The sequence below is a fragment of the Coturnix japonica genome, chromosome 8 (genome assembly GCF_001577835.2).
Source record: "Coturnix japonica isolate 7356 chromosome 8, Coturnix japonica 2.1, whole genome shotgun sequence".
NCBI lineage: Eukaryota > Metazoa > Chordata > Aves > Galliformes > Phasianidae > Coturnix > Coturnix japonica.
Genome location: NC_029523.1, coordinates 25,458,812 through 25,475,626, shown reverse-complemented (window position 1 = coordinate 25,475,626; position 16,815 = coordinate 25,458,812). Strand labels below are relative to the sequence as shown.

The following is a 16,815-nucleotide window of genomic DNA, read 5'->3' as shown; positions in this document are numbered from 1 at the left end:
GCTGCAACAAGCAACCTATGGAAATGTGTGCCACGCTCTCAAGTAGTTTTAATAAGTAAGACTGCATCCACTAAGAGCTGCCTTTCACAGAGCACCCAGGAAGTCTGAAAACATTTGTCCTGCTTCAGAGCCATGGGACAAGATGTAACAAGAACATTCCAGCCATTATTAATTACTTCAGCACCCAGAAAAGTGGGAGATTCATCAAGGTTAAGGCAGGTTGGTGGCACTGACAAAGCTTATCGTGTGTTTTGCTGTGAGACTTTACAGCTGTAACTCCTTTGGTTCTGTAGAATGCCCACTATTAAAGTACCACACTACAAGGAGAAATATTCTAGGGGCATTAAGACCATTAAGGAACATAAAAAATGATACCTCTAAGAAAGTCCCCATCGATTTACTGTGTAGAGTACCAAGCCCATTCAAACGCCATTCACTCTTTCAAATATGGAGGGAGATATCAATAAATACAGAATATATTGGTAAACAGAAGACTCCACGGGTAAAGTGCTGTTACTTATTCTGCTGTGTACAAAGGGTGCTTAATGCATGGCGATGTGGTTGTGATCAATGTGCACGTGACGCACGTGCAAACTGGGAATGTTGAAGGCAATATCTTCTCTTCTTTACTGTACTCATAAAAAGACTGAGAGCACCATGCCCGATTCCAAGCAGAAGCTGCCCTCTCACGGCACAGGAACATTTCCTATCCAAACCAATTCTAAGTATCTACTTTGAGTATGATTAAAAATAAAAAACAAGTAGCTCATTGCCTACAAGTGGGGAGTCGGTGTCTGATCTCTCTTCAAACACTCTGCTTTCACATTACTGTGTTAGGAGGCAAAGCACAAAGATGTGCAAAGGAATGATGGGTCCCAGCAACAGAGCAGAAAGCGTTAATGCATTAGCACACAGATCTGATGGCATATGCAGAAACCCACATGAACAGCCAAAAAATCTGATTAAAAAGGAAAAAAAAACGCAGCCTGCTCCTGCAGATTTTGCTGAATAGAACATTTCTGTACTAAGTCTCTCTTGAGAATGGGGACCTTCAGAGCTCCCGTAGACCCTTCTGAAGGACACCAGGAGTTTCACAGGCAGGAGCTGTGGGACAGGGGCACCTGGACAGGCAGAGCTCTGGATTTCAGTGCTGCAAATGAGACAGCAGTTGTCCTTGTCTGCTCCCAACCCCAAGCCGGGCCACAAGGACACTTGTTGGGTCCAAAGGGAAGAGCTGGCCAACCTTTGTAGCCCAAGACAGATCTGGAGATCAGCACCATTTGGGCAGGATATGACTTAGTGGCAGCTTTTCCTACCTTTCATCTTGTTAGCGCACAGCAGCTCAGTTAACTCCAGCATTGTGTTAGTTGCTGTCTAGAAGCCTTGTTACAGAGAATTACTTTTGATGCATGAGATGCATTTTGCTCCTTATGCAGCAAGAACTCCCTATTAACCCAGTTACAGGACATCCCCCAGCAGGCTCCAGAGACACGCCTCTGACCTGTATTTGTGGCACAGGTTTCACAGGGATGACTTGCTAACTGCGGCCTTTTCATTTCCCAATGAAGGAATGGTTCACATTAGGCTTTTTCTGCAGCACAGCACACCTGAGACACTGCGGTGCGTAGGTTGGCTCTCATTGGCTGGTTGGGGAATGGTAGCAATCATCTCTGCATGATGTGCTTTGGGCCAATGGAACATTGTGGAAGCGAGACAACTTCCATAGAGCCACAGAACCATAGAATGAGTTGGACTAGAAGGGCCCTGTCAGTCCCAGCCCCAGCCATGGGACATGGGACATGGGACTGTTCCATGGGACACCACACCATCCACAGCCCCAAAGCCCCAGCCATGGCCTCAAGCACTTCCAGGGATGGGGAACCCACTCTGCTCTGGGCAGCAGTGCCAGGGCCTTATCACTCTCATGGGAAAGAATTTCCTCCTAATATCCAACCTGAATCTCCCCTTCTCCCCTTTTCATTTTCACACATTAGCTCTTTGCTCTGAGCTGATGCCTCCCCCAGGAAGGGACTGTTTGAAGTTCATCATAAACCTCCAACAACCACCACCAAAGCACCATCCTGCTGCGCCTCCCTGCAGAGCTCAAGTGGCAGGAGCACTCTGCCACAGCCCCATCTCATCAGCAGCCACTCGTAGGATTCCACACATCTGGACAGATTGCAGATGAAGGAGCTGCTGCACAGCACCAGGCTCATGCAGCATGGATGGGAGTTGGAGAGCACTGATATTTTATTAAAGTACTTCAGATCTCTCCTAGTCCTCCAGCTAATTCCAGAGCGTTAGGAAAAGGATGAGCAGCGCAGGAGAACTTCTCCCAGCACAAACAGCCAAAACACCACATCAGCTGATGCATCAGGAGAGACTGAATCCCACCAAGAGACCCTCTGCAGTCTGTTTGCCCTCAGCACAACAAAACCAGCAACAGGAGCCTATTAGCCACACTACAAAACTAAACTGCATCCAGACAGACAGCTGATGGATGGCACTGCATTGCTCACTTCCCTGTTATGGAAGCCTATCCTGCACATCAGAACTGTTAGTTGGGTTTCCAAGCACCAGACCCCCAAGCAATCCACACTGCTAAGAGCCACAGGCTGTGACTTCCAGCCCTGCCGGGAATCGAGCCGACATTTAAGAGGCATTTAAGGCTCTGTCAGTCGGTGCTGATGAAGCAATACTTGGCTTGAGAGCTGGAGGTGAAAGCAAGATGTCTGCAAATGGAGGATCAGGCAGCTAAGTGCTATGTGTTGTAGGTTACTTAGCAAGGGTAAACAATCCCTTTTTTCATGCCAAGGGCAGACAAAATGCAGACATGAAACCACAGGAAAGAAAGCAGGTTCGCCTCAGCCTGCCCATGCTATGCAACACAATCTCCAAGGTCACACTCCTTTTGCTTAGGGAGCTACTGCTGATTGTGCTTCCTTTAGAACCACAGAACCGTTTTGGTTGGAAAAGCCCTCCAGGACCCAAAAGCCCACCCAGCCCAGCTCCCCATGCCCAGTGCCTACATCCCTCAGTGCCACATCCCCACAGCTCTGAGGCACCCCTAGGAACAGTGAGCCCCCAGCCCTGGGCAGCCTGTGCCAGTGCTGACCACACTTTGAGAGAAGTTATGCCTCCCAATATCCAACCTGACGCTCCCCTGGCACAATCCAAACCAGGGACCAAGATTTGTTCCAATCCAAACCACTCCAGAATTCCATTATTTCATCTCTCCTTCAAGTCAAAGCAGTGGGGGCAGCTTTGGGAACATCAGATACTCTTCTGTGTTCTGCTTCCATGGTGCCACAAGAGCCTGACCGCACACTGAGAAGAAGCTTGTAGCTGCCTCATACGCAGCCTCCTCCTGGTGTTCTGGAAGCTCTGGGTCGGGGCTGCCTGTCGCTCCCCCCAGATGGAGTGGGGCACAGTGGGGAGCCAGAGACACAGTGCAGGCACCCTGAGCTGGGCAGAAAGGGCCCTTGTAAAGGCTCCCATCTGAGAGAGCCTGAGACGCTGTTGTTGTGGCTTCAGCAACAATGCTTAAATTGTTATGGCTTTTTAAAAATTATTTGTTCTTAAGGAGCACCCAGCAAAACACGATGCTGTTTTGCTCACGTTCATCCCTCAGCAAAGCCAGCCTAGGGCAGGACGTGTTTAACACCAGCATTAGGGGACACCAGCCCAGACTCCCTCGGGTTTAGGAGCTCCTCCGCAGCGTCACGCTGCCCTATCCCCACACTCAGCACAGGGACTGAAATCAATGCACAGGCATCACTGGAAGAGTCCACGCTCCCATTTCAAGGGGGAAGCATCAAGTTTCTACTGGAGGATGTCCAGGCAGGTGGCTCCTTTGCATCTAGTGGCAATCAATAGCATTCAGGACTGAGTGCTTCACTTGCCAGCTGTGTTTTTGAAAAGCACAGCCCCAGAGCCTTGAGCCACCTTCCCCACTCCTCCCAGCACACTGAATAGACTCCAGAGCATCCCTGCTCTCACACATACCCAGACCACAGAGAGCCAGGGCAGCCTCATCTTTACTAACAGAACTGCATGGGTTGCCAGGGGGATAGAAAGGGCTGAGGAGAGAGCAGCAGGGCACAAGCACCCAACAGCACCAGGATGGAAGGCACTGCTGCCTGCACAACCCACTGGAAAGATCTTTAGAGTCTCAGAGGCCCCACAGACTGATGCTTCTGCTAATATTTGGCTACCAGGCTCTTTCACCCCCTCCTCACAGCTGCCTCAGATTCCTGCTTGCATTAGATTCCCTCCCACAGTGAGCACAGGTATCTCAAAACTCAAGTGTTTGTCTGCAAAATCAATAGCAACACCCCCGCCACAAGTGTACAAGCACAGCAGCCAAAGCTGGGAGAGGATGGGCTGTGGGACTGATGCATCTTAATTATTGATTCCAGCGAGGGAAGAGTTGTTTGTGGTGGCTGTTTTCATTGTTCATTTCTTCGCTTACTGCAGCTTTCCTGCAGTCCTCTGGCACTGCACCCACATGGATCTTCAGCCCAGAGATGCCCATGGCCAGGGAGGGGATGATGGGTGCCCCCACAGCAGGGGTGGGACTGGGTGGGCTCTAAGGGCCCTTCCAACCCAACCACACTGTCAGTCTATGAACCGTAAGGATGCTAACATGAGATGCTTTGTAGAGTTCCAGCTTTGGGCTTTATTACAAGGGATCACTGGCACAGGGACATTGCAGTGCATTTCTGCTGACCTTGGGCAAAATATCCACCGTTGCCTCCCTCTCAGAGTTGCAAAGAAAAGCTGCATTCCTCCTCCCACGAGCACTATGTCCCTCTCTGTGCTCAGTTTGCTGTGCGTGGGCCAGGACAGGGCCATCAGCCACAGTGGTGAAGCTCTCAGAGCCTGGGGCAGCCTGGAACAAGGAGGGAGCCCAGGAGCCCCTTCTGAGTCCTTCTGGATACAGTTCTGGAGGTAACAGAGTGGGAGCACAAAGCTTCCTGGTTTAAGGTTCATTGGAGATTGCCTAAATGCAAACTTCACAGAGATTTAAGAATTACGTTATCTCTGCTATTGCTTGAGAAATTAACTAATACTGCTCATACTGTTAACAAAGCAATAGGTAATATTACAATGAAGAAAGGGAACTTTGTTTTGTCAGTTAAAAGAGATGTAATGGTGGGAGGGGAAGGAATATCCCCTCCTCAGGACTTTTTTCCCCCATTTGTTATATGGTCTCCTTTATTTATGAAAGTAATACTACGGTGACAAAATGTATTTGAGGCTGGAGCACTGAAATTTCAGCACAACTGTGAAATTGCTCTTCGAATTGACATTCTCCCTCTGCCAAAAAAGAAAAGGGAAAAAAAAGGATTAAAAAAGCTACTGCCAACACCAAACCATTCAAGTGTCCCAAACACAACCAAACAAAGGCACCATTAAGCAGAGCCTCCTTGTTTGAAAACGCAGGCAGAAAAGAAGACAAGACAACATTGTCAGAGCCGGCCTTTGTCCCCATGCCAGTGACATGGAGACGTCTCTCTCCTGACTCAGTGAAAAGCAATCACCAATGTGCAAGAGGTCAGGTCTGCAGGTGTGAAGCAGAGGAAGAAACCTCGACTGGTACACTTGCAATTGATGTAAACCATTTTCTTTTGCAGTTAGGCTGCCTGAGGTAGTTTGCAGCATGAGTCGGGCTATCCCAAAGCCATTTCATAGATCAGGGAGTTTGTAAACATCCCAGAGGGGCACAGAAAAGCTTGGCTCATTTTGTAACAGGTTTCATCTCCCTGTGTTTCTTCGAGCCCCCTCCTCCTCTTCCAGCACACAGCAAGCTGCTAAGCAAGCATGATTGAATGCCACAGCAAAAGCCAAAATCGATTGAATCTCCACTGCTGAGATTCTTCTGAGCGCTTTCAGAAATTAACAGGTTAAAATGACAAAGGGAGAACCACACAGATGCTCTTCTTGGGATTCTGGTTTTGGACATGCAGTGTTCTGTGTCCTGCCAGTTCCAGCACAACTCTCCCTTCACCTCTCCTCCATCCCTGAACCCTGCAGCTTTAGGGAAGAGTGAGCTGCAGTGCATGGGTGAACCTAGGCTCTGAGACCCTGCTACTGTACAGCATCCAGCACACGTGGCAGGGCTGTGAAAAGCACTGCATCAGGTGCTAAGAGCTCAGCAGCTAGAGGAACACACTGAAGTCACACATAGTGTTAGTGCCTCACATAACTTAAATGTAAGATGCCTAGAGCATCTCCCACATGAGGAAAGACTGAATAACCTGGGTCTGTTCAGCCTGGGGAGGAGAAGACTGAGAAGGGATCTGATAAATGTTTATAAATTTCTAAAGGGAGGTGGGAGGCAAATGGATGAGACCAGGTTCTTCTCAGTGCTGCGTAGCAATAGGACAAGGAGTAATGGCATAAAACACAGAGAATTTTTCATACTAACACATGATCTTTGCAATAAGACTGACTGCACTAGAACAGGCTGCCCACAGAGGTGGTGGAGTCTCTTTTATTAAAGAAAAATGTTGTGGCTTTCTTTTTTTTTCTTTTTTTTTTTCCCCCCCTTGCTCTAGTAAACCAAAACCACAGCCACTTTATCGCCCTGTCTTTCCCTTATACTGCCACCTAATCTCCCCCCAGAATGACACATCTTCACACAGCACTGGAGATAAATTGCCCCACAGTTCTACTCCTAAGTGATCAGAAGCCAAAAGCACACCTGAGGGATGGATACGGCTCTTGAAGCTTTTACAATTTCACCTCTGGCAAAGAAAAACCTCTGATAATTTGCCACTTATCAGCAACCAGTGTTTAAATGAACAAGGTAGATACCAGCTGGGAATTCACATTTGAAACAGAGCATCACATTGGGTACTTGAACTTCACGTGAAGACTTTGGCACCCTCCAAAAATATGTACTTATATGCACAACATTCAAGTTTACTACAATAACCAAAAACTCTCTAAACTCAAAGGCCACACAACCAGGCCTGTGACTCCCTGCTGTCCAGAGCGTGGCTGTAAGATTTGGGCAGACTGAGAGACACTGAGGTGGGTATCCAGAGCACTAAGAGCATGAAACAGACCACAGCCTTCCCAGCCCCATGTATTTAAGAGCAGAGCATCCCAGAAGCAGGCTGGGGGAGTTAGTACAATTAACACTCTGGGATGTCTTTGTATTTGCAGCTAAACTGTTGGAATGGGTGAATATTGCACAGAAGCCGTAAATAAAGGTATTGTCTGGCTATCCATAAACACCTCTTTTTGGCTCAGCAGGGAGCGGCATGGCTTGAAGAAACAGAACAGAACGACTGCAGCAGCAACACTGAAATAACACCACGAGCTGACACCAGACAAAAGCTGTGACTTGACGTGAGCCCACGCCTGGCTGGGGGTAAGTGGTTCTGAAAGTTCTAGGAAACTCATTCAGATAATTGCCTTAATGACAGAGGTTAAACCAACTGCAATATCTAACCAGTGCAGCAGATATGCCACTGTATAGATCCAAACAACTGTAACACGGCAGCCTGCTGCGAATAAGAATCTACTGACAAACACTAATATTACAAGCTACTATAGCAAAGGTATCATAGCAGCAAATTAAAATGCAGTTCTAAAGTCCAGGAGTGGGGAAAAAAAGAAAAAAAAGTTTAAAAAAAAAAGTTAAAAAAAAAACCAAAACAAAAAACAAAGACAGCCTTAAGAAGATCTTTAGAAAGCACATTTACATGGCAATGAGGAAGAGGAAAACATTACTCTCGTTGTATCAGAGAAAACGTGAAATGAATACAAGGTATGGCTCACCTCACCCACATCCAGACATGGGTCAGGAGGATTTATTTCCCACTGGAGGAGGTTACCATGTTAAAACAAAGGCAATGAATGGAATGCTTCTGAGTGCCCCAGGCCCACGCCTTTCTTTCATGGAGCAGTGCAGGTATCTCTGCGACATCGCTCCATTATGATGGATAGACAATGGGTCGGTCCCCCGCGATGGGACAAGGCATATCCTGCCCAGGTTTGGCCTTTGGAAGCCCCCTGCGTGGGCTATAGATGTTGGTGGGGATGGGCGCCTCTGAGTAACCAGAAGCAGAGCTGCTCCATCCAGCAGCTCATTGAGAAGCTATTGGATGAGAATGCCCGAAGGCTGGTGACCAAGGCAAATTCAGACCTGTGATACAGAGCTGAAGAGCTCTCTATCCCATTACCAGCCCCGAAGACCATCTGGTCCCCTGCTCCCTGATTGAATAAAAACGCTGCATGCACTGCATCCCCCAGCACAATTAACACACCTTGGTTGGATGATGCTTTTTGGGTGAGGGAAAGAAAACCAACAATTCCAGGAAATAGGTCAGTTGGTCGCACCGGGGGGAAAGGACCCCAACACCCTTCATCCGTTTTACATTCCAAATAACCATTTCCTCCAACGAGGGTGAAACCAAGAGCTGCTTTCACAGAGCACCCCGAGCTGGAAGGGCTGTGCAACCCCCGTCTCTCCCTCCACCCACCCCGACCACCCGCTCAGCCCCGCGGGGCCGGCACAAAGCGCTGCCATTGTCCGCGCTGCCATTGTCCCCACGCGCGGCCCTTACCGGAGCTGTCCATGGTGCTGCCGTCGGCGCGGTGCTGCTGCTGCTGCCTCGCGGGGCTCCGGCCGCCCGCCCCCACCGCGCCGGGCCCACCGCCGCCTCCCTCAGCGCCGCTCTCCACCAGCTGCAAAGATTCATAGCCGTCACCTCCGGGTTTCTTGCGGTAGCCGCCGAGCAGGCTCATAGGGGCGAGGCGGGCGGGCAGCCTGCCGTGCCGCCGCGGGCAGGACGGAAGATGAGCGCTCCGGCCGCCCCGAGGGGAGGAACGGGGCGGGACGGGGCGGCCACTGAGCTCTGCCCGCCCCCGCGGGCCCGGAAGCAATCGGAGAGACGAGGCCGCGATCCGGGATGCCGTGGAAAGAAAGATCTGAGCGGAAAATGGTGCGTTCGTACACCCTGCAGCACCGCCCGCTCCCAGCGCGACCGCTACGCTCGGAGGAGGAGGGTGTATCAGGAGGTTCTTGAGACAGGATCACCGGATGGGTAAGAAGGGACCTCAAACCCATCCAGTCCCAGCTCCTGTCATGGACAGCTCCCGTAGCCCCATGCATGGCCTTGGGCACCTCCAGGGATGGGGGCCCACAGCTCTCCAGGCAGCAGTGTCAGGTCAGGGCCTCGCTACCCTCACGGCAAAACATTTCCTCCTGACAAATAACCTACATCTCCCCTCTTACGGTTTAAAGCCATTCAGAGAAACACGGGTAGGAAAGGACTTCTGGATATCTCCCAGTCCAATTCTCCCTGGGCATCTGTGCTAGAGCTCTGCCTCCTCAGAATAAAGTTTTTTTCCAGTGTTCAGGTGGAACCTCATATGCTCCAGTTTGCGCCCCTTGTCCCGTCTCTGGGCACCACTGAACAGATCCCATCCCCACCCACTTGACTCCCACCATTAGATATTGATCAGTACTGATCAGATACCCTTCAGCCTTCTCCTCCCTAGATGAACAGCCACAGAGCTCTCAGCCTGTCCCCATCAGGAGGGGCTCCAGGCCCCCACCATCTCTGCACCCTCCTCTGGGCTCTCCCAGCAGTTCCCAGTCTGCCCTGAACTGGGCATCTCTGCTCTGAGCACAGGACTCCAGCTGTGTCCTACCCAGGGCAGAGCAGAGGAGGAGGATCACCTTTCTTGACCTGCTGGCCACACACTGGGCAATGCACCCCTAATCCCATTGGCCTTCTTGGCCACTAGGGCACACTGCTGCCTTATGGCCAGCCACTTGCACGGGAAGTCAACCAGATCCTTCTCTGCAGAGTTCCTTGCCAGCACACTAGCCCCTAACCTGTAATACTCCCTTTCATCCTATCACTCTCAGACACCTCAAAATCCTGCCAGTCCATTTATCTTGTTAGCACTCCAGTATTCTTGTAGCTGTTCACATGTGCACAGACTACAGACCAACACAAAGCACATCCCCCACCAGGGCTTTGAAAGCAATAACCAGAACTTGAAATATTTCTGACACTTGGATTAAACTCTCCTCTCCCCCAGTGCAGGGCAGCGGGCATCTGGTGCAGCCATATCTCATCTCATGTTTTTGTTTATGTAACTCCAGCAGTTTTATACTGTGCTGCAAACAAGGTACATCTGTGACCCAGAATTTTCTCAGTAAATAGACCCAAGCAGATTTATATGCAAACAAACTCAAATGAGTTAACCTGACATAAATGGTTCACAGTAGCAGCTTGAGCTTGCTGCCCTCTCCTTACTGGGCTGTTAATACATTGCTGTCTATGTGTAGGTAGCAATGCTCACCAATAGGAATGCGCTCCCTTCCCTCACATCACCCATTTGCCACACCTTAGTCAAGAAAATATAGAATGATTTCCAGAAGCATGAATAAAGAAAGAAAAACAAAAAGACAAGGGGAAACATCTGCTTAGAATAATCCAACACCCCCCAAGGTTTATTGAGTCACGGATGATGATGCTACCAGATAATCCAGGTGTTTTTAATGTGTACACGGTGAGGCTGGCAGGCACCATCCACACTATGGAGCTAAAGGCCAGGGAGGGAAGAGCTCCTTCCCCACTGCTGACCTCCCAGGGTCACTTGGTAGCCCAGCCCCCAGCCCTGTGCTGCCAGCTGGGCTGCAGCTCTCCTGGGCAAAAGTCAGTGTTAGCAGCTGTAATCAAGCACCAAATATCTGGAGGTGCAACTTCATTTTCTTCCAGCTCTTCCCTAACAAGCCAAGCAGTTAAGGTGAAACATTAAACTCTTAATTCCCCATGAACACATTGCAGCATTGTAAGAACTACAACTAGAGCTTGAAAATTAATTTACCATCCAGGGCGATACCGCTAAAACTCAATGAGCTGAACATTTGTTCAAAGGCATTCCACTGTGAACCATGAACCCTCTCAGCACAGAGTGTTTCTGCAGGAGGCCCAGAGCCAGGTGTGACTGCACAGATGAGGGCACACAGTACCAGCAGGGCTGTGCTGAGGCTGCTCTCGTGGGCTGAAAAATGCACGTATTGTTAAGGAACACAAGGCTTGTTCAAGCAGCTTAACTCCTCATCCCTCACATGTTGGGCCTGGGAGCAAGTCACTCTACTCCAGAAAGAAAAGTCAAGCAGAACTTCATTACTTGTTTCTTAAATTCAAATCAAGAAGTTTCCTTTAATCTTACCCCCAAGAAAGATCATGCTATCACTGACTGTAAATAAACATACAGAGCTTGGACTTCATAATCCCACTTCCAAAAAGCCCTTCAGCCCCAGGGACAGGACTTCCCTCTTCCCCTTCACTCTCACTCTGCTCCTTGCAATGGGACCCTGGCCCACCACTACGTACTCCAGGCAATTAGCATTTTGCCCTTCCCTATCTTCAAAGCACTCAAATCCCAATCAAACCACCTCAATTCACAGAGCTCCTGATTTAGGTTCCCTTCAAGAGCTCTTTAATGAGCATTCTACAAAATTGGCTTTCTGGAGAATAAGAGAGGGAAAAAAAGCTCTTGCAGCCACTCTCTGGAGAGCCCTTCAGCACCAAATCCTGCACCCCATGGAGAGCGGGAACAAAAACAATTGGATTGCTACAAGATCTGCCAGAACCATGTATGGCAGCATCACATTGACCCACAGAACACCTGACTCCTAACCAAACCCCAAAACAACCCTCCCCTAACCTCTGGGTTAGTTCTACCTCCCTTCCCATCAGCAAGCAGCACTGATCAACTGGGAGAAATAATTGTACCTCAGAAAAGATTTGTAGGTCATTATGAGTCCGTGTGATTGAGGTTTTGTTGCTTCTTGGCCTGAGAACCACAATGCTTCATCCTACCTCCCCACTGATGTGGCAATTATCAGATCATTTTTTACCTCTGCAAGGGGTAGCAAGTGAATGTCCTTGCATACAGCCAAAGGGTTTACCTTGCTGCTCATCTTCCCTGAAGCCAACAGAAGCAAGAGTTCTTCTAAACACCCATCTTCCCTGAAAGCAGCCTGTCCCTAGTGGGGCACACCTGCATGGGGTAGCTGGGCCCTCCCATGTCCCTGTGTGTTATCTGCAGCATCAGGCTCAGTCTTTGGGTTCCATTCCAAATGACATCAGGATGTAAATGGTGCAGGGGGAAGGACACCCCTTTCCCTCACCTCTGGGCTTTCCTTCATCACTTGGTCAGTGCCATGAGCTGGTCAGGAGCACCACTTCCCCTGCACTGCTCCAGGAATGGGCATGTGACAGCAAAGTGGGTGAAGGTGTTTGGTCCAGAGCCAGAAAGAGGACTTCAGAGCAGTGTCGGGATTGTGCTGAGGATAAATAAGCAATGTTTGGGCTGGAGTCAAGGACAACCATGTGGTTCCATCTCCTGTCTATGCCTAGACATGATGAAGAAATACAGCCTGCTCAGTAGTGCAGCAGGTCACACTGCGGTGCTGTGTACCTTGCCACAGGACTGGGATCTTTAGGGAGCTGGGTAGAGAGGGTGGTGAGAGGATCCAACCCTGTGTGAGCCCCATCTGCTATTTTGGAACCTCTGACCTGGTGATTCCTGCCTTGTTTGTCTCTGATGAAAAGAACACATGGCCCTGAGAAAGCCTTAGACTTGTTTGTGTTAGACATGGCCTTATCACCAGGACCTTTGCTTTACTGCAGCCGAGGGCACCGCAAGCCCCTGCAGCAGCCAGGCCTGGCCAGAATGCTCAGATCCCGGATGGGATACAAAAGCATTGGCCAGTCAATGGCCATAAACTCACATTGTTTGTGGTCCCCATTGGAGCACCTAGAGAGGAAGCACCAGTTGCCCTGAACGCTGATGGTAATAACAGTGCTCACACGAATGCATGAGTTCTGATCATAGCAGCAGAAGTGAAGCACAGTCATCCCAAGAGCATGTGGGGAGTTTGGGCTGGACAGCCTCACCGGGTGCACACCAAGAACCCCAGTGAGCAGCTTCCATGGCAGCCAGGCCAACCAAAGCAATTCAGGCACAGGGAGGAAGGAAAAAGAGCAGCTTGGGATTGTTGTTATGAAGGAAAACTGAACCTCGCCAGGAGGTTCAAAAACGTAGAAGATGGAAAGACAGCAGCCTGGTTTTTGTTTTTTTTTTCCTTTCTCCTGCTGGTCATTGCTTTGGGGCAAACACTTGGCCATGGGTCATATCCAGCACACACAAGTCAGCCCTTCGCATTCCTTCCCTGCCTTCCTCCCCTTTATCTACACAGCTTATCATTATTTTGTTTTCCAGTGCCTTGCGATGGGACTGTTGTTATCTCCCTGTCCGCTTCTGCCCTCTGTGATGGTACACGGCAGGGATTGCTGCGTCTGTGGGGTTTTGTATTGTGCCTCTCCACCCTGATACAGTGCACAGCCCACCCATCCTGCACTCAGGGACTGTCTGCATGGAGACAACAAGTGGGGATTTGGGTAAAAAATCAGGTATTTTGGTGCCTAACTGCTGTCATTGCTCCCCTTTCACTGTTTATCCCCATCCTCGTGTATGTTACAAATAGCCCAATGCCATGAAAATCTGGGCTTTAGGAGCTTGTCTGCAAGCCTTCAGAATGTGTTGTGTGTGATCTCGAGGTGAAGGAGAGGGATGAGCTCAGAAACACACTGAACTCCATGGCAGTGGTACTGTACCCATTGCCCAACAGCCCTAGAAAAATCCTCTGTGCAAAACCCAGTGCTTGCCAGCATTTCTGCTCCGAAGGGAACCGTTTGCATTTGAAAAAGGCCAGTGGTAAATAAAGGGGAAAAACTGGTAGGAGCACAGAATCGTTAAGGTTAGAAAAGACATCTCCAAGTGGGAAATCAGACAGCTCCTCAAAGACACAGCGGTGCTGCGGGAGCTGCTGCGTCCACCCCCACCACGGCTCAGGCCGGGTTTTGCTTTCACCAGGAAATAAAAACGCTGCAGAAATAGAGATTAAGATGAAAAGCCTGAGCCAAAAGCTTGAGCCCTGCAGGACGAGAGCAGGCTGAAGGCACCTGGCTGCTTCTCCCAAAGCTGCTAGGGTGGGCAGGGGACGCATATCCCCACCGCAGGCCCTGCTTCCCTGTGCCCCTCTGCGGGTCTGTTAGCGCATCCTATTGCCTTGGATCACTTTCCCAGCTGGGATGCAGACCCAAGCGGGCACCGCTTCACTTTCCTTCCTATTTTAGGTTCCTGGAAAGAACTTATTTAGGCAAAAATCTGTATTTTGTCTACCTGTCAACACAAGGTTCCATCCACTATCGTAAGGTGAACTGCCATAAGGGTTCCTAGATCAATATTCGTATTTTATTATAAGAAATCTAAGGAGATATTTATAGCTCTCCCCAGGGCCGCTCCATCCGCCGCTGGGAAGCGCCCATAATCCCATTTGCGGCGCTCGGGAGCCGCAGCGTCACGGTGCCAGCTGGGATCTCAGCCCCGGGGCTTTATTCTCCCAATCTGCTGCTATGGGGCGGCACGCACGGGGTCGGATTGCAGCAAACCCCCCCACCCCAAAGCCCCAAATCCAGCCCTTGGGCAGCCCACAGCGTGCCCTGCTCCGGGCACAGCACGGCCTCAGGTTAAGCGCAGCGGGGCAGATTAGTGGGGTCAGCAGCAAAACGCCGGGGCTGGCGCTGAGAGCGGCGCAGCGCTTCAAGGGCGACGCGTAATGCCCCGAAATGCTGCATCCATGGGCTGCCAGCGCTGCCGGGGCCATGAGCTGTGTCACTGCTGTCTAAATATAGAGCAGCCGGGTTGTCTCCGCGCTGCCTGTGCCATGGGATCGCCGGGCGCAGCGATCCGGGGTTGGTTTGCTCTCGCTCTGGGAAGGCTATGACTAAGGAATCTGCTGGGGAAGAGATGGCAGAAGATGGAGGCCCTCAGCAGGGAGCAGGAGCTGATAGGAGCCTGGAGCTCGCAGACCCGGGGACCTGACCAAAACATCCCTCCTTCTCCTCCTCCTGCTGCTGCTTTTCCCTCAGCAATACCCAAATGAAGGCTGCAGCAATGCCGGCCACCAGCGCACCAGGAAAGCGGGGCTCTGCTCCCTCAGCGGGCTGCCTGCCCCCGGAGCGCTGAAGCAAGTGGAACCCCACGCAATCACCCTTTTATTTTCTCCCCGAGCTTTGCTAAGGGGAAGGCAGCGCTGCGTGGCTCGGTGCTGAAGGTCAGCCCGGCGGCGGGGCCGAGCCCCACGCACCCCCGAGCACCCCGCTGCGGGGAACGGGCAGCGGAGCCGCACTCCCAGCTCGGCTCCAGATCTGATCTGTAACCCTAAAAATCGTTCCCTTTCCCTTGTGGGGACGGCACCGCGCGCCGACGGCTCCCGCAGCGCCGAGCTGGGGTCGGGGTGCCTGGGAAGATGCCCAGGCGGGATGCGGGATGCGGGATGCGGGATGCGGGATGCAGGATGCGGGATGCGGGATGCGGGATGCGGGATGCGGGATGCTGCCGACCCCGCGGCTCCGCACAGCCCCGAGCCCCGCGTAGCCCCGCTCCGTGTGGGGGGGATTCCCGCAGACCCCCCCGGCGCAGCCCCCTCTCCCCGCGCTCTGCTCACCTGGGCCCCCGGCCGGCTCCATCCTCCCCCGCCCGGTGGGGCCACGCACGGACGGACGGACAGACGGACAGACGGGGCGGCGGCAGCGATCTGGGAGGGTGCAGGCAGAGGGTGCGGGCGGGCGGAACACGGCTCCCAAAATGCGGCACGGAGCGGGATCCGGAGTCAGCGACGGGCGGGAGCGAGTGGGAACTTGGTGCGTTTTCCTTTCCTTTCCTTCTGTTTTTTTTCGTTGTTGTTGTTGGTTGTTTTTTCCCCTGTTTTTGTTGTGTTCCTGGCTCTGCACTGAGCCTCACGCCAAACACCGCGTCGGTCACCGGTGCGATTCCAGGGAGGTTATAGGAGCAATGCGCAGGGATTGGGGCCGCCAGGGAGCTGGGCAGCAGGTGATGCCGCACACACAGCCACTGCCTGCCCCCGGCCTGGGCTGCTACATACGGCACTGTACAGAAAGGTTGGAATTGTAGTGATTTTAGTGCTCTGAGGCTCAAAGGAACACATAGCTGCTCTCTGCTTGTGGATCTACAGGGATGCCCAGGCTGCTTTCCCCTCTATAGACCCACAGTTGAGAAAACAGTGATAAATTCTGGGGCAGTGTCACATTATGGGGTAATGTCGCTTTATGGGACAGTGTCACCTATTGGACCCTGGAGTCCAGGGCAGACTGAGCCTCCAGAGCTGCTGGTTGGTAATTAAAAAGAACCAGTGATCAGATCTGCAGCCATGAGCGGGGGCACCTCCAGCTCTTAATTCCCTGTGCCCAAACCCACGTGATGGATTACTGGGGGCACCAGAGAGAGCTGTGTGTGTTGCGGTGCCTCATGCCCTGCCTTGCTTTTGCTGGAGGAAATTAAACAGGAAAACCAGAACTGCTCCATGCACAGTGAGGGCAGGAGAGGAACAGCCAGCTTCACCCATAGCATCTCAGAGCTGCCTGGGTTAGCTCTGTTAATTTTGGATTGTATCAAATGAAGACTGAATATTAGGGGATATCTCCTCTCCAAAGAGTGCTCAGCACTGCACAGCTACCCCGGGGTGGGGGGTCACTGTCACTGGGGCTGTTCCAGAGCCGTGGGGATGTGGCACTGAGGGATGTGGGCAGTGGGGGTGGGGAGGTGGGCTGGGGGAGCACAGTGGGCTTTTCCAGCCTGAATGGTTCTATGAAAGGAGATGGCTGCGACAACACTCAAACAGCAGCATCATGTTCAAACCAAAAGCCATACAGGGGATGTTTCCTCCAGTTTGAGTTGGATATTGTAGCT

At 51.4% G+C, this 16,815-nt stretch overlaps 1 protein-coding gene across 3 annotated transcripts in view; it reads right to left on the bottom strand.

Annotated features, from left to right (window-relative positions):
- The window catches only part of DNAJC6 (DnaJ heat shock protein family (Hsp40) member C6), a 37,281-nt gene extending 21,387 nt beyond the window's left edge, over positions 1-15,894 (bottom strand). The window contains exons 1-2 of one of the 3 annotated variants that reach the window (XM_015870812.2): positions 15,554-15,677; positions 8,580-8,700 (exon numbers count right to left, since the gene is read on the bottom strand). In XM_015870812.2, the coding sequence (XP_015726298.1) occupies positions 8,580-8,592 (13 nt within the window). In that variant the 5' untranslated portion in view covers positions 8,593-8,700; positions 15,554-15,677. Of the gene's footprint in view, positions 1-8,579; positions 8,781-15,553 lie in introns of those variants that run through there. The other 2 variants (XM_015870811.2, XM_015870810.2) reach the window with 2 other exon arrangements.
- Positions 15,895-16,815: the final 921 nt, after the last annotated feature.